This window comes from Nomascus leucogenys, chromosome 2, assembly GCF_006542625.1.
Source record: "Nomascus leucogenys isolate Asia chromosome 2, Asia_NLE_v1, whole genome shotgun sequence".
Classification (NCBI taxonomy): Eukaryota; Metazoa; Chordata; class Mammalia; order Primates; family Hylobatidae; genus Nomascus; species Nomascus leucogenys.
The window spans coordinates 119,729,861-119,752,926 of NC_044382.1; the positions used below are offsets into that span (position 1 = coordinate 119,729,861).

At 39.5% G+C, this 23,066-nt stretch overlaps 1 protein-coding gene across 2 annotated transcripts in view; it reads right to left on the bottom strand.

Annotated features, from left to right (window-relative positions):
* The window catches only part of NREP (neuronal regeneration related protein), a 29,227-nt gene extending 14,442 nt beyond the window's left edge, over window positions 1–14,785 (bottom strand). Inside the window, exons 1-3 of one of the 2 annotated variants that reach the window (XM_004087420.3) lie at window positions 14,517–14,785; window positions 13,710–13,753; window positions 12,353–12,413 (exon numbers count right to left, since the gene is read on the bottom strand). In XM_004087420.3, coding sequence (XP_004087468.1) covers window positions 12,353–12,355 — 3 coding nt within the window. In that variant the 5' untranslated portion in view covers window positions 12,356–12,413; window positions 13,710–13,753; window positions 14,517–14,785. Of the gene's footprint in view, window positions 1–12,352; window positions 12,414–13,709; window positions 13,754–14,503 lie in introns of both variants that reach the window. The other variant, XM_012505372.2, reaches the window with a different exon arrangement.
* Between the last annotated feature and the right edge of the window lie 8,281 nt (window positions 14,786–23,066).

The window sequence follows — 23,066 nt, forward strand, 5'->3', positions numbered from 1 at the left end:
CCACCTTATTCCATTATATAAATTGGTTTTAATGTGTAACTAAGAAATTAGGAATATGACATCTTGTGATGTTTCACCTACTTTTAAGATATATTAAGAATTTAAAAAGAAAGAAAAAACTTGAATACTAATTCTATATTATGCCCCAGCACACCAAACTGCACTTGTGAATTTTAGAATGGTATTATTCACAATTGAGAGTAAAAGCTGTTGATATGCTTTCTAATACTAGACATCTGGAGTAGCAGGGCTTTTTCCAAGCACATTCCAAGGTTAATAGGAAACATCTAGACTTGCTTTTATTAGCTGGTTTGAAGAATTTTAAGTTTGCTATGCCGAGTTTCATGTTCAAATAACTATATGAAGTTTAATTTCTAGTCACCAAGAATGCTATTTTTTCTTTCCTTCTGTCCAAAAATTACTGTGCTATCCACTAAAATCTTATGAAAATTTTCCCCCAACAACATGAAAGAATAATTATTCAAAAATACGATTTCTTTTGTTAAAGCCTTCAGTTAAGGGCTGATGAGGTTAAGTATTTACTTAGACATAGGATTCTGGATTTTTCATGGTCTGGGTGGATGAGATAGCTACTTGCTTTGAAGAGTCTGAAGATATTTCAAAGCATTCCTCTTGTTGATATGTGCAAGACAGAGCTTTCCAGAAAGTCTGCATTTTCTCCCGAAGTGCTCATTCCAAAAGAAACTATTCACTCTTTCCATCAATGTACCCTCTTCTACTGGTAGTTGCAAACCCTTCAGCATTTAGCTAAAGTTATTTCACAATTCAATGCTTGTCTTGCACTGTCCTGATCATTTAAAAACTAGTATCTCTTCAATAGCAAATAGTATCATAACAGGCCACTAAATTTGGAGGGAAAGTGGTTTCTATTGCAGAAGGATGCAATTAAAATTGGTGTAAATCACAGGGTACAGAATTCTTATCTAGTAAGAATTCTGACTTTTTTTCTAAGAAGAAAAAATATATCCAGCTCTGTAGCCACATGCTATTTAAATGCTCAGGACAAAAAGAGGCCACTAAGAGGCTTCTTAGAAAACTGTCAGAAAACTAAAAGTACAAGAGGAATAGAATAGGGTTAGAATGGATATGCCCCTGCACACCACCTGGGTTTTCAACCCCTCTGGGTGGAGCCAAGTCTGATTAAGTCGAGGGCTTCTCTCTGATGAGGGATTCAGACCAGCAGTACCATGTGAGGCAGAGAAGACTGAAGGGAGGAGCTCCCAAACCAAACAGATGTGTTTCAGGGCTAGTTGTCACCCAAGAAACACAGGCTTCAAGAGTTGTGAAAATATCTGCAAAAAGAATGCCAAACTAGAGGCTTAAGTTCCCTAGAAAAAGAATCATCGGTAGTTTAATATGAAAAAGGTAGCAGTGGAAACTCAGGCCTTCATTCCAAATTCTGCCTGTATTCTCCAACAAGAGAAGACCTCAACCACAGATTTTTCCCCTCAGTCTTTCTTCCATTGTAAACCAAACACCACAACTATACTTCTCCAAAAGAAGGGAACTATGAGCAATAAACAGGAGTAGTTGGAACACACAGAGACAGAGTATGTAAATTCGGGAACCCACAGTTTTCTGTAGAAATGCATAATACAATCCACTATAATGTTTTGTTAACGTTAGGCATGTTTTCCAGGTGCACTCATTTAATCTTCACAATGTTACCGCAAGGAAGAAATAAACCCATATATATAAAGCGCTGGCAACAGGAGGATCAGGCACATAAGTAAGCAGATCTGTGTTAGCTACCATTATCATCATTGTCACCATTTTACAGATGAGAACACTGAGGGAGAAGAGTCAGGGAACCTGCCCAACGTCTCCAGTGTTCATGTGTTGCTACAGTCATGGAGGAAAGACCAGTCTTAGAGTAACAACTTTGGCTTGGCTACATTAAGACTTCGGATCTAATTAAACCCAAGCAATACTAGTAACCACAGTTTTTTTCTTTTTTCAATGTTCCCTGGAAGGAAATGTCCAGCACAATATAAATATGTAGCATCATTTTTATGCTAATAACAAAATGCATTTGCTGAGAAACCAAATTGTTTTATACGACCCCCCAAATGAACTCTCAGTTCCTTCTCAGATGGCTACCAATGGACAATCTAATTCAGTATAGCTTTCTCTTTCATGAAATGCATTTGCAATCCTGTTCACTATAACTTTGCTTTTCAAAATGTTAACTCAATTTAAAAACAAACTGCTTAGTTAAAAAATATTTTATCAGTGATCTGCAGACACAGAAACCATATACTGCATAAAAATATGAAGTGTTTTTCTTCCTCTCAGTTGAAGAAAATAAACACTTTTCAGACAAGAGAGGCAGTATATAAACTACTAAGAATGATAAATTCAGGAAGAAAAATAAATTTAACCAGACTCCATTTGGAAACCTTTAATTAATGTATTAGAAATCCAGCCAGTTCTAAAGATGGACAAATGGAAAGATGCAGATGGGGCAACAAACTAATTATTAACATCCTAAAGGTATCAAATAGTAAATAATTAGGTATGCTGTATTTGATCCTCATATTGCAGGTAGAGTACTGTATTCAATCACAGTCAAAGATGTGGTGACCCTCTGACTTCATCTCAACAACATAACAGCTGATCAGTTTAGTAAAAATGCACAATAATTATCAGATGAATTGTTTCTATGATGCAAAGAACAAACTTAATTGGATTTCTGATTGAATTGATTGTGCCAGTGTAGACAGTCAAGCCTCATATAGTAAAGTTCAAAAAGTGGTTCTCATTTTTTTTTTTTTAAAAAAAGGAAAAACAGGCTTAATAAAGATTAAATGAAAACATGTGGAGACTTGTCTCCCAGACCTTGATAACAAGATCAGAACAATTTAAGATTCTATTATCAAAAAGTGAAAAAAATATGCAAGGCCAGGACATTTCATGATACATATTTAGACCCAAGACTCCACAGGGCAGTAAGAAATGGAGACTCAGTTCTGGTCCACAGCATCCAGGCTTTGGAAAAGTTAAATCCAATTAATAAAGGACTAAAGTTGTGAAGATAAGGGCTCAGAGATATGGACAGAATTTTTGATCCTATATTAACTAAGTTGGCTAGGTATATAATCTCAATTACCCAGTCAATTAATAAAGAAATATTTACTAAGTATTTTCTGCAGGTATTGAATATTTCATAGGCAGTTTTTAATCCTATACAATTAGCATCCTATCAAAGAGTAAGTCCCATTAGTTTGGGCTGGAAATATCAAAGTAGCAAAGAAAATACTTTTTCAAAAAGATTTTTTCAAACTAAGCCACCAAATCCTGGGAAGTCTATTCAGGAAAGGGGTGGGCTAGTTAGTATGATTTATCTATTCAAATTCTAATTCTGTTAACAACACAACTGAAATTCCGATACTGCATGCTTTTAAACAGTGGGTAAATTCCCTGCACAGCATTCATTCTTTAAGCTACTATTAACTGAGTTCCTCTGATGCAGAAGGCACTAGGTTAAGTGTTCAACCACGTGCCGCCTAACCCACATGGCACACTGATCTACTGACACTCAACAATGTCTGGCAAATGAGCACAAGAACACACTTTGACATCATGGTCCCAATGAGCCTTTTGGGTGGCTTTCACTAGGATGACTGAGTGGGAGGCATGAAATGGTACTTCATGGAGGAAATAGTATCAAACCCATACTTGGGTCATGTTTATAAGCACCTTAGTCAATAAGTTTTATCCATATAAATACTGACTAGTTTTCCCTTGATAGTCTGAAAGTTGGCTGGCAAAGAAGCAGTATCTTCTCCTAATTTCTACTTTTTCCTGTCCAAGAATAAGTTCTATATCAGACATCAACTTTATCCAATGAAAGTGTCCTCAAAATGCCTGGACCCGTTTTAAACAAAACAACTTTTGTAGATTTCTCCTTGTTCAGCCACTGGACTGCAGTACTTTTCCCTGCTGGAATTGTATCAAACTCAATTCAGCAGGAAGGCTGTTACCTGCCCCAGTAATCAAAGGATATGGTGTGTGATGGTGATCTGAGTAAGAGCTGGGATGGAGGAGAGAGGAGCTGCAGCTGGCAGCCACAGCAAAACTTCTGTGAACATTATGAGTCTCCCTGTTGTTTTAATTACCTATTGGTGAGTCTTTGACTCCGCATTTTTATTGGCAACAACTACTTGGCTATTCCCCCTTCCTTTCCAATCAATGGCTCTGGTTCCCAAATTTCAGTGAAAAGGGACAGACAGACCTTCCTTTCATGCCACATTCTCTTATGTATTTACTCCTTCTCCTTCTTGAATATGTTATATTTATATTTCGCTCCATGAAAATAAGGAGGAACACTCAACCAAGCAGTCTAAAATCAGGGATTTTAAAATATCTCTAGCTAGATTATCATAACACTTTCAAGGCAAAAAGGTTAGATTAGAAACCATTCTAAGGTAATAATGGGCAACAATTTTACTTTAAAAGATTTCATTACCCTGTGAAGCCAGGGCAGATTTGCTCTACTGTCATGACTGCCTCAGTCAGACTACTGAGACAAACTGCTGCCCGCTGGAAAAGCACCATTAATACCCTCATGCACAATGGCGCCCCACAGCCAATGTTCTGGATAAGATGTGTGGCACTACCCTAAAGTGGTATTCCTCTTTCGTCAGACCATACCAGCCTAGCTTTCTGGACTCTCAGGACCTCTTCTGCCTAAAGGAGTGCAAAAGAAAGGAACACAGAATTTCAGGAGTCATTTTTGTAGCGTGCTTAGATCTCACTTAACTCTTCCCCCTTACTTCCCAAACATTTGAGCCTTCTAAAATGTTCACTGAAAGGCTCTTTTCAGTAGTAAACTGTTCATCAGTGTCTGTTCATTTCATTTCCTGGACTGCCTGACTTATAACCGAGCTATCACAACAGTGCAGTGTCCGACCATAACTCATTGTATGATACCAAAGTGGGCCACCTGGTCCTGCCCAGAAATAACAGATTGTCATGTATCCATGACCACTGACTCATTCATTTATTCCGCAGACAATTGTTGATCACTGAGGATGTGCCAGATCCTAGTTAGGTATGGGAGCACAGATCAGACTGGTTCATGGTGTGGGATCTATTCCAAGGTCTCATTAGGAAATGTCAATGAAGGTTAGAGTTTCCTTTCACTTTGTAGAAAGAGAACACCAAACCACTTTGTAGAAAGAGAACACCAATTTCTCTACAATTTATTACTGAAAGTTCTCTCTCAGTAATTAAACTTTTCTACATCTGAATTCACCATCCCACTGATAGAGGAAATGGAAAAAAAAAGAGGCATCACAGCCTCAACTGCTACCAAAAAGGGAAAGGTGTTGCTCAGTTACTAAGTGGTCAATATTCTTGTATCAAGTATACAACCTTGGAGGGTAGAAAAACATGCAGAAATAAGCCAGCCGCAAGAAGAAAGTTAAACATGTGATAAGTATACAGAGGAACGTTAAGAAGATTCCTCCTGGATGTACTACGGTGAGTTTCAGAGAGGAGTTGCCATTCAAATTCAGTCTTGAAGAATGGCTTTATTTTGTCAGAAGGGGCATTCCTTCTAGAACCAAGTTAAGCAAAGGCACAGAAGGAGGGAATCCTGGGGCAGTTTAGAATAAGAAGTAGCCTGGTCCCTCTAAGAAAATATAATCCACTATGGCTAGAAATAAAGGATTAATTCATATAGTTCCTGGCATATCTGTCAAGCCACAGAAATAAAACTTAGGAAGTTCTAAACTAAGCAGGTGAAAAAAAATTACTTGAAGGTATGAGGTGGAGAAGGCATAAAGAATTCAAGGAGCAATGCTTACCTATGTCACTTTTACTGAGAGATTTACAGAGAAGTACCACCTCATCTAAAGGGGTTAAAAGAGCTAGTCACATCGTTTCATGTTGAAAATCTTGCAGCTGATGCATTCCAAGGTAACATTCTGTGCTGTTTATAACAGATTGCAGGAAAAAAAAAATCCCTCTTGGACTTGGCTTTCCTCGATTTTCATCTATCATGTGATGAGATTCTCTTTGGTTGGTCACCGGACTACTGACTACATTAGTAACAGCATGTAGGACTCAAATTGTAAACAATTTTATTGTGATGATGTAAGTGTTGGCTTACATTTTCAATAAGTATGGTTAATCAGTAAGAAATGGAAAGAGAAAAGCAGCTGGGTACATGGGGGTGCAACTGATCAGCACATGCCAGCACCCAGTCAGCCTCACAGGAGGGAAGCACAATCCTTCTATTGGGGAGCTTGCAAGGCAGCAACATCCTCTCTGGCCAAGCAGACACTGCTGAACCTGCTGGGATATGCCAATGAAAGTGCTGCCACTTTCTCAAGAAAAAGAAGATGAGCATGCTCCCTTTTCCCTTCCCAGTTCCTTCTAGCTAGAGACTTTTCTTGCCTCCACCATTCCACCCCAGCCTAAGGGGAGTGACAGGGAGCAATAAAGTAAGCTGTACCTTTAACCAGAAAGTGTAAGTGAGTGAGTGTGTGTGTTCTTTCCTGTTAAGCACAATCAAAAGGCAAAGAACCTGAGACAGGTTGGTAACCTGAGTGAGAGCCCTGGGCCATCTCTAAGATGCCTGTTCAGTGGCTTCCTATTGCTTAGCACATCAAGTCCTTGACTTCTAGGTCTAGTTTTTGAGGTCTGTCCTTGACAGCACAGAGGTCCTAAACAGGAAGGAAGATCTCCCCTATGATAGTAAAAAGGTATTATGCTTACTCTTGCAAGCCTAACTCTCTAATGCACTCCTTTTATCTGGAATACTCATCTCTCTCATCTAAATCTACCCAAATATTCTTAATTCTTCACTCACTCAATATAAGAACTGGTCCTAAGTCCTAGAAATAAAAAGCTTAATAAAGCATAGTACTTACTCTCAAGGAGCAAATAGTCCACTTCTAAGTTTCAAATTTTGTGCCAACTCCAATCAATTGTTAATGGCATCCTGGAACACTGTATTGAGGATTTTGAAATCATACTCAAGCTGAATAATAACGAGTGTCAAGGTTGATTAGCAATGTCTCCCACAGGTATAAAAGTTAGTGATGGAGATAGCCATATATTTGCTATTTCTGGCTCCAGCTTGGTTTCTACCTTCTTAATGTAAGTTTTCCACTATCCCCAATCCCCAGTCCTCACTAACATCACCCGTACCATTTAGCACTAGATTATATTGTTTTACATTGTTAAGTTTGCTGCGCATCACAGAATCACAGAAACAGATTCTACTGAACTAAGTGAAGGCTAGAAAGTTCCAATACTGGGAGTAAAGCTCCTCTTGGGTCCAGGCTGCAGGAAAAGCTGCTGTGAGCTTTAAATACCATAGCTGGATCCAACCCAGAGAGATGGCATCGCACCACATTGCCAGAGTGTGACTCTGGAAGCTGGGAACGGTTAGCCATTGCGAGCCACGTTCTTTTGGCAAGTGCCACACCTTATGGTTTCACCGCATTTTGTTTTATCCCTTTAATAATGGAAAATAATTTTCTGTGTAAACTAAAATCGCATTCATTTCGGCTTCCTACCTCTTTTAAAAAAGAGGTTAAGGATACAAATTACTTCTAGTTCACAAAAACTAAACACGATTAAATCACTAAGAATTTAAAAAATTCAACTTAATAGACGTTAATATGCATAGATGAAATATTTGTTGAGCTTCTACCATATATTTAATACTTTACCAAGCACTATATGAAGTTTATAAACCTTCTGGGGCCTATAATCTAGTTGAGCAATGAAAGAAATGCATATGATCCAACTAACAAATAATGCCACCCCGGTTAATACCATGGTATTACTACTAATAACTGAATTGATATTTAGAATTTAGCTGAGAGCCATGTTAATGCTTAAGTCCCAAACCATTAGGGCTGTTAATCCTTTTGCACTAACAGATCAATTTCAGGATCACTGCTATTTTTTAAACCACTGAGATGAACTATTCTTGAAGCTCTTCCTAGGTACAAAATATGTTCTAGAAAAATCTATTTCGAGTAAATTTACACCCAATAAATATTTTTAGCAAACATAATTTCTACAGATGTGGACTAAGAATTTATGATTAACCTGCTATCCAGTACAAAGTAGAGGAGACTTTAAAATTGATATATTGTAATATATCTTAACCAAGATGACATAATCCAAGTACATTAAATACATTTTCCTCTGGTATATTCACACTGGATTTGCTGGTAAGATTTCCTTATCCCTAGTGTTTTCTTGTATAACACAGGAATTATACAGATAATTCAGGCAAATCCTTCACTCCTACATCACTCCAGCAACATTTGGAATTACCAAGATGAATCAGACAAAATCAATTTTTTGAGCATAATTACTCAGATAATTATTTCAACCCTCCATTTCACTTTGGCTATGAGGATATGGCCTTAAAAGACTTTCCAACCAGGAACAGCACTAATTAAAAAAAATGCAGGACCAGGAAGTTACACCAAGGATCCCCAGTCAGCCCAGTGCATCTGAATGCCATACCAGGCCTTTAACTGACCAAGTAAATTAATACTTCAAAGTATAAAATTCATTAATAGCCAAGTATAAATTTGGGTTTTACTCATTTGGTTTAGCAGAGTGTTCATATTTTAGAAGTATATTTTCCTATTTTAGAAGTATTCATCTCAGGATTTAAAACAAAGTAAATTTCTTCAGTGTATTTATGATGATGATCTGATTTACATCTTTTAAAGAACTGTATCAGGTTAAAATGAAATGATACTCGGAACAGCTGTTTATTCTAAGATTGCTGCTCAAATACCTTTTCCTACCTGAATTATCTCTATAGCTCAAGAGGAAGCTGGACTGGGCTTAACCCAAATAGGCTATCCTTACTGTCCTAATTCCTCAAATGATTCCCAATTCTCTCCCTCACTGTTCAATGGAAACTGTGGTGTAAAAGACAGTACCATATAAAATTATACTCTTAGGTACTCTTCAGCATCTCCACAATCAAGAGTCACTGAGCAACTGGTATATTTACATTCTAAGCCCAATGGTACAAGCTATGAATAGGACCGCATCCCTCTCCAATCTTTGTCTTTTTCTTTAAACAAGGAAACCTTATGTTAATGGAGAGATTATTGAAAGAGTCTTCTTGTAAGCCCATGAATGCCACTTCACAAACTGTACAGAAAGCAGAGCTCTATGAATGGTACAATGGAGTCAACTCATCTGTTTTAAAAGCTCAGCATCAGTCTTAAAGAGAACTTATATTGTTCCAATTCCTAGGTCTCTGTTAAAACATAATGAGCCCAAGCTTATGTCACTGTGAGTCCATGGCACACACACACAGAGAGGCAAGTTTACTGTGTAGAAGGCAATCATGTTGAAAACCAGGACTTAACCTTGACATTGGATTAAATAACTTATTTTTTCAAACTATTCAATAGGATCATCTATTCATTCGGAACTGTTTTCTTCTCATTAACTTATGTGAAGCAAGTGCCTTTAAAATAGAATACCTAAATAAATAGAACTCATGTAAAATAAAATCATAGCAATTAAAATTTAGCAAAAAGCCAAATGTAAATTAAAGAAATGCTGAAGACTTAATATCCTACTAATTGCAAAAAAAAAAAACACCAAAAATGTGGGGGTGGGAGAGGCATATTTACTAGAAAACAAAAAGTTGGAGAATGACTTATTGAAAAAAAAGTTCCGTTCAACTAAGATACAGCAAACTATACTCAAAATTGACACTTTTAACAGTACTCTTGAGTTGCACAACCCTAGGTGCCACCATGCACAACTTTATGTAAACAGCACTCCGTGCAGTGGCGTTCAAGGAGGCCCATACACAGAACACAGTGTGATTGGTGCCTCCTAGAGCTGCACAAGTTGATTTTATATATATATATATATATATGTATATATATATATATAGATGATATATAGATATAGATGATATATATATAGAGATGATATATAGATTATATATAGATTATATATATACATATATACAGATGATACAGAAGGCACTAGAGAATCCTTAAGTGTCTCCACATTATTGTTGTAAAACATTATCATTTTAGGTATGTAAAAAGTCTAGATATTGAGTCACTGTGTTATATGAATTCTGGAATCTACTAAATAATTTCTGACGCTAAAATGAGCTGATTATAAATTTGTATTTGAAATAAGCCCTTTACTAAATAGATAAAATATACTGAAATTAGATCCTCTTTAGCGTTTTAAATTATGTAACTGGAAATGCAAGTTTAACAGGAAAGCCATGCTTATGTATTTTCTAGAGGTGTCCAGGAGATAAATCTACTGCTTTAGTAGAAGCAGTTTCTACTGTATATGGGCTAAGTCTTCACTCTAAGTAAGCCAGTTACAGAGGTCCACAAAGTAATTCCAGTTTTAATCAAGGAAAGAAAATTAACTTGATTTTGCCAAAAGGGAGAAAGAGGAGATAAAAGACACCTCTAATATCACTTCTTAAAAAAAAAAAAAGTGAAACCTTTTTTTACATTAATATGTGCAAAGCCTTTTAAGATCTCAGACTTTCCGGAAAAAGAGAATTGCTAGAAAGTTACTTGGAATCACCCACAGACAATAACTGTCAGTGGTTTCATTTCAGGCAATGGGCTTGTGCCAAAAGGGACTGACATCTTGATGAAAGGATCACCCAAAAAGTTGTAAGAATTTTTTCATGAGTAAAAATCCTTCCAGGAGCAACAAATTGTGATTTCCCATTCTGCCACCATACATAAACGACAACTGCAAAAAAATTAACATGTAATAATAATTTGCATTTGCTTTTCTGCATTCAAATGGTTCCAACTTCCACTCTCAGCTTTGGCAGGCATGCTTACCTTCTACAAAGCTCATTCTACTTACTACTACAGAACCATGATATCTTACTCTTTGAGCTTGATCTATAGAGTTAGTTTTGGTAGGGTCCATAGTCATATTTATGTTTAAACTGGTCACCTGACATATTGCAACATACATGCAACCTTTGTGATCTATTTACGGTCACAGAAAGTAGGTAAGGTTCTGAGATAAAGAGCTTGGAGGCAAGGTGATGTGGCCAGTCACAGTAAAAAATAAGTAAACACAAATACTTTACAGCAGTTGATTTTATTACCATCCTATTATTCTATGACGAGCTAATTAAGAATTTAATATGAAGTTAGGAACCATTTGCACAAAACCCATCGATTAGCTTAATTTTATGTTCACTTCTTTTGTCTTTCTACCTCAAGTTCCTTAATTTGATCATTTTCAAACAAGGTCCATGTGGTGCTTTGACACCCACTTGTTGAAAGGACAAGTGACACATAAAAAATAAAACACTTGTTAATAAAAATCAAACTGAACTCATTTAACTGCCTGATTCATTTTTCTCCTTGGAAGCTTATACTTGGGTTGTTCTCAAAGAAAACATCAAAGATATCAGATTAAATTTTGATTCATTAAATTCCACCCTCGTTTCAAAGAAAAAAACTAAAACTAAATTTGGATATCACACATTCTAAGTGACAAAGAGGTGTTTTAAAGAGTATAAACATCTGCAGTAGGACACGCTGTACTTCACTAAAAAGTTTTATGCCATTTCTATTATTTTTTTAGTTCATCTTATTTCCAAAGAGGAAATTTTTCATAGATGATTAATATACTTATTCAGCTGTTTTTCATGTGTATTCCTTCTGTTTCTTTAATCAGTAATCAAACATTAAACTGCATTCTCTGTGGATCATAAGCTTTGTCAGAAATAGTTATACTTTTATTTAGACGTTAACATGCTTGACTTCTAAAATTGAGTACATGTCTCTCATAAATGAAGTTATAAATCAAGAAAAATAACTAATTATATTTAAATAGATGGGGTACATTAATATAAAAATTCATGCTTTTCATCTATATTGCTTTAAAGGATAGCATATACAGTAGCTGTCTGATCAGCTGGACAGACTCCTCAGTTTTGGGTAAGTTCGGGCTAGCTCTAAGACCCAAGGCTTTGTTTGAGCCATACTTCTGTCACCACCTCCATGCATGTCACAACACATCACTCTTCTTAAAGAACCGAACAGTTTCTGCTGTTCAAATTAAATAAATCCTCACTTCTGAAAGAGGAACTTTAGTTTTCTATTCAAAATAATTGCAAGTCAAAAGAACTAATTTACCACATCCAATTCACATAAATTGCCACACTCAACGCTCCCAGGAGCTGGAGATAGAACCTTTTAAAGGTCAGATGGGGTGTAGAACAATGAAGGGTTGAGGCGGATGAAGATGGGTGGTTGATATTTATATGTAACAGACTGGTAAGAAGTACTGAGAATCTCCTCTGATGACCAAGTCTTACCATTTTGAGAATCTTAGTCTTGGGCTTCTATTCTCCCTCTCTTCAGTCCAGGGAGACCAACCTGCAAAATATGTTTAAATACAGTAGACACATTGCCTCACCACAGGTCAGCAAACGAAAAATGCCTCTTTAGAGGTCACAGACGAATAACCATTTTCTGTGGTTAAGTTACATGCAAATTATTGTTAACTACTGGGATTTCTGAAAGAGCTTTCCAGGTGGCCTATAGGCTTAACTAAGGGACAAAGGAATCCCTGGTACTTGGCTTTGCAGAGTCCTGGGTTATTCTTAGTGTTTGGTTCATCTTTAAATTGCATGAGTTCAAAAGGTTTAGCAACTTAAAAGTAGAACCAAGTGATAAAAATAGATTGTTTTCTGGCTGCTCTTTGTTCCCAGACATACTACTGGCAGTATATTTGCAATCAAGACGACAGAATAGGAATCAGCCTTCCACCGTGTAGTGTAATGCCTCAGAGTGGATATTTTTGGAAATGGCACTGCATTACATAACCTTCCGTGTTTAAAAAAAAAAAAAAACCTACACGGCGGGGGGGGGTGGGGGGGAGTCAGGAATATACACCATTATGTCCTTCTCCCTAAACCAAATAAACATTAATGTACACACTGCTGCAGTGATTTACCCTCAACCTTTATATTATCAGAAGACCGCTCTTTGTTAACACAGTTATGACAAAAATTAAGATGAATGGAGAAACTAGAAGTTCTCAAAAAGGGTATCATTCGCTCTTAGAGTTTTCCTATGTTATTATAGATACACATAAATGCAAATCAGATTATTATCATCACCAAGAAAAAAACAGTCATTTATTTTTAAGGCCCTCCCCGCCAAAGTTCAACTGCTTTATAAGAAAATGCAGAAAAAAGTGCTGCAAGATTGAATGCCTAAGAAGACCCTCGGAAGCAGCAGCATTGAAAGAGTAATCAAGTGTAAGGGCGGAGGGACACAAATTCATTTTATGAAAGGGGAGGAAAAGCTTGCATGCACCAAAGTGCATTTAATGCAAAGAAACACAACAGTTTCTAACAATGCTTTAGGAGCAAGAAGAACAAAATTAACCACACCAACAAGCACAAAACCCCACCCCTTCCCAAAAGAATGCATTTATCCCTCTGAACTTGTGCATTTTAGAAAAAACCCAAGTTAAATTCCAGCCTGAATGCAGCACGACCAAAATGCCAGAATTTCTCCAAGGTACACGCTTCAGCTCTTTAAAATTTAGAGGGAAGAAGCATGAACTCTGCAGGGTTGAAGGGTCCAGCTAAGAGCAACGGCAAGGAATCGACACAAAAGAGAAAGCAGCGCTCCCAGCCGGGGATAGGAATGGCATATACTTACAGACAAAAGCCCCGCTCCCTGTTCACTCTCTCTCCTCTCTACACCTGAAACACAAATGTGGTTGAAAAAGGGCAACATGCTAGAAAGACAGCTTGGGGGGGAGGGGGGATGGGGGAGGGAGGGGGAGGGGAAAGGGGTGGAGGAAGAGGAGGGAGGAGGGGGAAGGGAAACAAAACCCAAACCGGCTTCACTTCCAAGAAGTGCAGCCTTGGAAAAAGGAGGAGGAGATCATCTCCCTGCCTCGCGCTCTCTCTCCAAGAGTGTGTGTGTCTCTCTCTTTCTCTAAGAGTCTCTCTCTCTCCCTTTCCCTCTCTCTCCCGCTGGTGTGCTAGTGAACAATGAGCTAATTCTGATGGAGCTGGCGCGGAGCCAGCGCCCCAGCCTTGCTGCCACTGTGCAGCCGCCTAGGAGCCAGACTGCTTACTCGGCAGGAATCGGCGGCTCTGGGCCCCGTCGGCTAGCGGCCAACAGGCGCGCGCGCCCCGACACCCCGCACCCGCGCCCAGGGCGCCCCGCTCGCCGCGCCGCCCCCACTGCACCGCGCGGCGCCCCGGGGAGACAAAGCGGACCCGCAGCTCTGCGCCCCGGCCCCGCCCCGGGAGCACGGCGCGCGCAAACCCCCGGCCTTCCTCCCCGCCCCCGGCCAGCCTCTCCGCCTCGACGTGCGGTTGCTTTTCAGACAAATAAGGAGGCGGAGGAGGCGGTTTGGGGGCGCGCCAGGCGTGAAGGCGGCCAGGGTGCTGCACAGCCCGGCGGCCCGCCAGGGCCGTGGGGAGAGGCGGCGCGGCCCGTACTGTAATAATAAACCTGCAGCAGAGGGCATCTGAGGAAAAGAGGACGGCGACGGGCGGCAGCCGCCTTCCTTTTATGTGCCTGTCCTGAGCGAAGCAGAAAATGGTGCCTGCGGCGGCGCAGAGCCGCGCTCAGACACACAAAGAGTCCGCGAAGCATGGATTTGCACACGGCCTCGGGTCGGACCCTGCCCCTCGGCTGGGTACGCGCGCCCCGCTCTCTTCCGCGGGGAAGCCCGGGGCGGGGAGCGCCCCCGAAGGCCGGGCCCAGAGGTCCTGTGGCTGCGCGTGCACACACACACACGTGCACACAGTCACACGCGCACAGCCAGCCAGAGCTGCGGCCTGGCGTGATGGGCCCAAGACATACTACCCTGGTGCTTCCTTCTCCTTCCCTACACGCTCCCCCACTGCCTGCCCCTCTGAAATTGTACTTTTTAAAATCGAGGATTGCTTTAAAAAATAAAGTGCTTTGCCATTTCTGATTTTTGTAAACTCGTCTTTCGTATTTAAAATTTATCTTTTCATAGTAATGTAATAGCTCAAGATTTTGCAACAAACTCAAATAAACTGGTTCTGTTGCCAACAAAGCAGGATATCATTTTATGGTAACTGTCAGATGTTAGAGGAGAAGATTATTTCCTAATTAAATTGCCTTGCCAAGAAAAAAAGATATAAAGGATCATAGTGTCTTCTAAATTTGCCATCCACTTTTTCCCCTAATCACTGAAAGCAATGTTTTCCATTGTAACAAAGAAAATAAGGCAAATTTACAAAACTCAATTTTTAAACATGTGTTTACAGAATGATGTTTTAGATGTAACATACTGGGTACAGAAATAGCAAACCTTAAAAAGCAATACTTTACACTCACAATTCTAAAAGAATGCATTGAGTTCTCTGTATGCTTGTTGCTGGGACTATAGGTCATCTTTAAAACTACAAAGCCATTGCCACAACAAATGCCTATTAGACTGCACTGGGTGTGATGTTTAAGGAGCCCACTGAAAGCTTCTCTGAATTAATCTAAAACATCACAGTAATTTTCCTGCAAAAATAAGATGATTTGGCAGCCACAGCTAGGAACAAAGGGAATAAATATAAAATTCAACAAATTCCCTTGACCCTTTCAGGCCAGTTCACCAGCCAGGGAAGTACTGGAAGAAAGGTGTAAGGCGTAGGCTGGGTGGTGGGAGAGGGGAGACGCCTGGGGGCTGATCTGCAAGTCTGGAACCCCAACACGCTGCTCAAGGGCACCTCAACATTGAGATCTTTGGCATTCACCTCAGGGTCAGGCTGGAAAAGAACCCCAAGGGCACACCATCAAATCAGACTACCAAAAATCTATCCCAGCCACATTTGTTCAAAAGCTGCTTCTACAAGGAAACATACATACACACGCATACATACACAGGGACTTTAATGCTTATGTAAAACTTCCCTAAAATGTTCTTTCACAGAGAAATGTTAATTTTTCTTTCTTTCTTTCTTTTCTTTTAAGAAATGGAGTCTTACCATGTTACCATGTTGCCTGGTCTCAAACTCCTGGATTCAGGCAGTCCTCACTATGGCCTCCCAAAGTGCTGGGATTACAGGCACAAGCCACCTCTCTTGGCCAATTTTTCTTCTTTGTAATGATAGACATTCAGGTGACAGATAATTTTAAGTATTAAGAACACTGGGTCAGATTCATAGCTTATTTATCTGTTGTGTTCCAGAAAACGGTTATCATCCAACTATCCAAGAAACATTCTTGAGCCTCCTCTAGGTGTAGGGGGATGTGCTAGTCACTTAAGGATATATGAGAAACTCATGCCATGTCACCTCACTCAAACTATAGCTATAGCTGTCTCACAGTCCTCCTAGTTGCCGTGTTCTGCCCTCTTCCATCTATCCTGTAGGTGGTAAGGTAGACCCACTCTTCTAAAATTTCTTTTTAATCATGGTATCCCCTGCTCCATTAAGGGATAAAGGCCATATTTTGCCACAGTGTGACCATAGTCTGACTTTCTAACCTTATCATCTCTCTCTCAATCATAGAATATCAGTCCTTCACTTCACTCTGATTGATCATCTAGGGCACATAATTATCCCTAAGCCATTACCAGTCAGGAAGCAAAGTCACACAAAGATTGACTTCAGCTAAGATGTCTCGACCCTTCAGTTATATTGACATTTGGGACAAGATACTTCTTTGACGGGGTAAGGATGGAGGGTGAGGCTGTCCTGTGCATAGCATAATGTTTAACAACATCTCTGGCCTCTACCCATCAGATGCCTGTAGGAAACGCCAGTTGTCACAACCAGATACGTATCCAGACACTACCAAATGTTCCAAGGGGTAAGGGAGACTCATCCTTGATTGAGAACCACTAGCTCTAACAATCAGATCCATTTCCTGAGGTGGAAAGAGGTAACCTCCCTTGAGTTATGTGCACTGCATTGAAGAGGGACAGAGACCTGACCCAAATCAGGATTTTCATAGGGAGGAGGAAAGGGAAGTAGGCAATGTCCTTATCTTCATGGAATTTGTTGTCTGGGGTGAAGGGGTAAAGAGACAGCCAAAGCCAAAGTTAAGATGCAGTGTGATAAGGATGATTGTAAATTTCTTGCACAGGGTTCACTGTGGATGCAAGGGCTCCTTTCTAAATCAGACCAGCAGTTCGAAGAAAGTTTGCTAAGGGAGGTGAGGCCTAAACTGAATTTCTGAAGAATGAGAAAGAGTCAGCAAGTTGAAGGAGGAAAGGGGCCTTCTGGGTAGAGGCAGGGGCAGATCATGAGCTAAGAAATTTGACTGATGGCTGATGACATCCAGATGGTATAAGAAAATAAAAACCCTGGGTCAGAACCTGATTCCTGGGTTCTGTCCCTGGCAAGTATGCCAAAGAATAGTCCCTCAGAAGGATTTGCTCAGTAGAAGAGGATGTACTTTAGACACAGGATTTTTCTTCTCCCTTAGATATGTCATTCTCAAGTATTTCCTGATTATAGCTAAATTTATCTCAAATCTATATATTCCTGCAACTTTATTAATTTTTGGTCAGTGTCATTGCTTGGGGTAACTAGTTCCATGAGTTTGAGTTCCAGGTGAAAGGTTAGTAGAAAAGTGGTTAGAGCCAGCTCTATGTCGCCTTGGATAAGTCATTTAACCTTTTAGTCTCAGTTTCTTCATCTTTCAATTGGAGTTTATACCATAGTGCCAAACTGTTGTATTATGTGAGACTGTGTACAGTGTTTAGCGTATAAGTTAACATTACATATACAGTAGCAATAGGTATTATAGACTGCTTTATAGAACAAAACTTATATGATGTTTCCTGATGGACCCCGCCTCTCCTTCTGGCCTCATCTCTTGTCCTCTCTGGTCAGACTGAATGAGAGCACTTCAGTGAGTTACACTGTTGCACAACCCTTGAGCCTTTCCACATGCTATTCCTCCTGCTGGAAGGCCCCTTTCCCACTTCTTCAGTTTGCTAACTCCTGCTCCTTCTTCTCAAATTCAGTTTAGCCATCACCGCCTTTTTAAGAAACTTTCTTTGAACTGCTGATCTCATTTAGAAAGGAGTCTTTGTGGTCACAGTGCACCAGGTACAGAACTCTACACTTGTCCTTATCACTCTACACCTGAACTTGGACTTTATTTTTCTGTCTTCACCACTAGACTATGAATTCTATGAAGGAACAGATTGCAGGATACATTGTTGATCACATATGTAACATCCATTATCCCTTTCCTCCTTCTCAATGAAATCTTGATTTTTGTCCTGGTCTCCATCCTTCCCCATTCAGCCTGCTAGATCCAGGGAAGGTGACCCCAAGGAATAGATTCTAATTATCTTAGCCAATCAGTGTGCTGAATTGGATCTGATAATGGGCTAATAAGCAGGTGACCTAAGTTCAACCAATCAGACTGAAGGGAAAGAACTGTATTTCATGCTTAAGAAATTTGAATGCTATTCTTAAAGTAATACAAAACTGTAGAAGAAATGTAATCTGAAAGTGACAAGATTTTTTTTCCGGGGAAGGTTATTCTGAGAGTAATTTGGAGGATGGATTTGAGCATGGAGAAGGGGTAGAAATGAGGAAATGAATTCAATTTCAGAGAATATTAGAGTAATTCACGTGAGGAATTATGAATGGCCCAAATTAAGATAGAGGCCATAGGAAAGGAAAAGAGGGAAGGAGTCAAGTTGCATTATGGAGGTAGAATTGCAGGACTCATTCTGGGTTCACAAAGCATGGAAGATTAGCTGGAGAAAAGAGTCTAAGATGATTCTAGATTCTGGCTTGGTGACTGCTTGGATGATGATGGGATTTCCTAAAACAGAAAATACAGAAAGAAAAGTGCCTATGGGAGGATCAGTGGGTGACATTGAGTTCAATTTTATACCTGTTGAATGTATAACCCACATATTCAATGATGTTCCAGTAGCTATCTTTGAGTAATTTTCTTATCACCAGCTCCCTTTTCCTCATGCTTTCTTCCTGTTGTGGGCTGAATTGTGTCCCCTCCCCCCACACACCACCCCCAAAATGTACATGCTAAAATCTGAACTCTCAGTACCTCAGAATGTGACTGTATTTGGAGATAGGGTCTTTAAAGAGATAATTAAGGTAAAATGAGGTGATAATGGTTGGGCTCTAATCTAAAGTGACTAGTGTCTTTCTAAGAAGAGATTAGGACACAGACGCATACAGGGGGAAGACCACATGAAGACATGGGAAGAAACACATCTAACACCAAGGAAACAAACCCCTGTGACACCTTAGATCTCAGAATTCTAGTCTCCAGAACTGTCAAGAAATGAATGCCAGTTGTTTAAGCCCCCTGGTCTGTGGTACTTTGTTATCACAACCCTGGGAAACTAATAGACCGCCCTTGCAGCAAACATGTGGAAGAGTAAAGGATTTGTAATATTTGCATTTGTTATGAGGTTTCGGATATTCTACGGTGCAAAGTCGGAGGAAGAGCCTGAAGCTAAAGAAGTTATATGTCGAGGGCTTTATCCAAACCCAGAAGGTTGCTTACATATGTGTAGAAAAGTTGAAGTCAGGAGGGCTCCACTAAAATTCACGGCTCGTTTTTCTCAGAACAGCATTCCGAAACACGTAAGGGAAAGGAAACCAATTTACAATTAACCCTGTCCACTTTCAAGTTTCCAGCTGTATTTACACAGCTGCTGAAGGCAGCACAGATGAGAGATTCTCCCCTTCATCACTGAGAAACCCACACCAAGAGTATGTTCAGTGTCTTCGTATTAGAGAATCCAGGAAGTCTCAGGGAGGAACACAAAATATCAAGAACTCAGCCATTGACACTGGGGATGCTGACAATGAGAGAAGTAAAAATAGATGTAAACTTAGCAAATTGTGAACTATAAATGCAAAAGCAAACACAGGAGGACTTACAACCTACATAACTCTATAAAATATGATGAACAGAGCGTTTAAAAGATAAAGGACAAATGAAAGAGGTGAGGAACTTTTGAAAATTATGGTGCTTTCAATCTTGTATTATACTCAACATCTGGAAATAATTGTAAATCCCTGGAAAAGTCAAGTTTGTCCTCCTGGAGGTGAAGAACAAGGAGGTTGTTGCAGAAACAAAGAGATAAATGAAAGGAATGTCTCAAAGGAAGATTTATCCAGATTATCCTACCACGCAAAACAGACCATATGAAACACATTTTAAAATTATCCTCCTTCTTGCCTTAAAACTGATCTGCATCATGGTACAAAACTGTAAAAATAATACTGGTAGTTAATGCTGTTCTAAAACAAGAAAAAGAAATTATTTTAAAATCCCAGTACGTCTGTGTATGTGTGTGTGTGTTTGTGCGTGCACGCATGCGCATGCTTATTTGTGTTAACGAATTTGCTTTAACAAAGTAGAATGTTGTTCCCCCTGGAAGAATTTTGAATTTTACAATTATAAATGGGTATTTTCTGTAACACTGGGGAAATGCAGAAACATGCTCTAAGAAGCTGATAACATATATACTGTCTAGTTATAGACAAGGTAATGCTTGTCTTACCAACCAAGAGGTGGATTAACAAAAAAAACCTCTAGATTTACATATCCCCTGATATGATGCCATGGTTAAAACAAATTCCATACATACTCAATATGATTTTGAAGTTAACTTAAGCATCTTGACAGCTAAGCAAAATACTCTCCTGTCCCGTTGACCTTCGCCTCAGAACTTAGGATTCAATAGGGCCTGCAGCATCCAGGGTTATGCTTTCAGGTGCTCCATTTAGGTACCTTCTTCAGCTGACCACTAGTTGTGAAGTTGCTTCAGTTCAGAGGCAGAGATGGAAGGAGGAGGTTGGCCCAAAAAGAAAGGGCTGATTGAAAGCTGTATTAGTCTGTTTGCATGTTGCTGATAAGACATACCTGAGACTGGGCAATTTACCAAAGAAAGAGAGGTTTAATGGACTTACAGTTCCACGTGGCTGGGGAGGCCTCACAATCATGGCAGAAGGCAAGAAGGAGCAAGTCACATCTTACATGGATGGCAGCAGGCAAAGAGAGAGCTTGTGCATGGAAACCCCACTTTATAAAACCATCAGATCTTGTGAGACTTATTCACTATCACAACAGAAGCATGGGAAATACTTACCCCCATGATTAAATTACCTCCCACCAGGCCCCTCTCACAACACGTGGGAATTCAAGACAAGATTTGGATGGGGACGCAGCCAAACTATATCAAAGGCGAAAGATCTTTGCCTTTAGAATGAGGTTCTTAAAAAAATAATAATGAGGAGGTTTTTCTTTTCAAATGTTAGGGTAGTATTTTCATTCTTGTAATGATACCCAAGAAGGTAAACCCCTGCCAGAAACTTCAGACATTAGATGGTATGGTCCTCTGGAAGTCATAGAAGTACACATATAAAGAATTATGAAGGTGTTTGCATTTAACAGTAATTTCATATGTTTGTTGCACTTTCTAACTTGTAAAAATATTTCAATATGTATCTCACAAGCTATGAGAACCTGATTTTATTATTCCTGTTTCACAGATGAAGAAGCAGAGGTAGAAAAAAATGAAGGGAGTTACATAGGATCACAGCTGTAGTTAATAACACTGATTGGACTGTCTAAATCAGCAGTCTCCAACCTTTTTGGCACCAGGGACTGGTTTCCTGCAAGACAGTTTTTCCATGAAAGGTTGGGGGTATGGTTTTGGGAGAAAACTGTTCCACCTCATATCATCGGGCATTTAGTTCTTATAAGCAATGCACAAGCTAGATCCCTCATTTGTGCAGTTCACAGTAGGGTTCACACTCCTATGAGAATCTAATGCCACCACTGATCTGACAGGAGGCAGAGCTTAGGCAGTAATGCTTGCTCACCCACCACTTACCTCCTGCTGTATGGCCTGGTTCCTAATAAGCCATAGACCAGTACCAGTCTGCACCTTGGGGTTGGAGACTCCAGGTCTAAATCATGACTAGACTGCATAAGCCTTCATTTCTCATAAAGTTACATTTGAAGCAGGCATCCTCCGTGTACAGCCACTGTTAGCTCAGGAACTATATAGCCCTTGCATCAATTCTGTGACATAGGTATCATCAGTATCCCTACTTCACAGATGAGAAACTGAGGTGGAGAAAGGTTAAGACACCACATAACTTAATACAGTGTAAGCCGCGGAGCTGGGATGTGAACCGAAGAAGTTTGGCTCCAGAATTCGGTCTCCTAACCATCATGCTCACCTTCGTTGCTGTGCCTAGAACCCTAGAAATTTGCACATCCAATGTATATGATTAGGGCTTCATCCCTTGACATCTCTTTATTTCCTGGCTTCACTTGGTTCACTTGGTTTCTTCTTGAACTCTCCTTCTTGATTTTTTTTGCTGACTCATCTTCATTTTACTATCCCTTAAATTCTAGCATTTTCCAGGTATGAAATTGTTCTTCAGGCAGAACGATTTGTAAAAATGGCACCTACACTTCCTAAATCAGCTTGTGATTTTTTTGAGGCGATTAATTTATTTCACAAATGGTTTTGAACCACACCATTTGCCAGTTACTCTACCACATACTGGTAATGAAATATTGTCAGAAAACAGAACTAAAAAACTGAGGTTCCCTCTCCCCACTTCACAGACACATAATCATTTACATATTATTACAGTTCCTTTTAAAAGTGCACTTTGTAACTTCAAGTTCTTCTTGATTTCAGTGTTGTATATAGCCTTTTCATTCTAAATTACACAACTTGCTGGAGTCAAAATGTGTCCTAGTCATTTTTTTTTAAACATTGTAAAGTTTTACTTTGGTTGATCCTCAAAGGCATCATAATAAAACAGTAAGAATTTGATTCTGTGATTGGGAAAACCTAAGAGAATTCTGAGACTGTTCATATTAAAAGTTGAAATCAGGACAGTTCCAAGAAAAATTGTCAGGTTTCCATTTGCATGGATTTGCCTCATTTTGCATCAAAATGTCAGTGCCTGAAAACCTCCAGCTATAATCCCTAAACTGTGAACGGGTTGAAAAGAGTTGAAAGGGTAATGAAAGGCTTCCGCTATTCATGAGAGAAACATCTTATGGTTA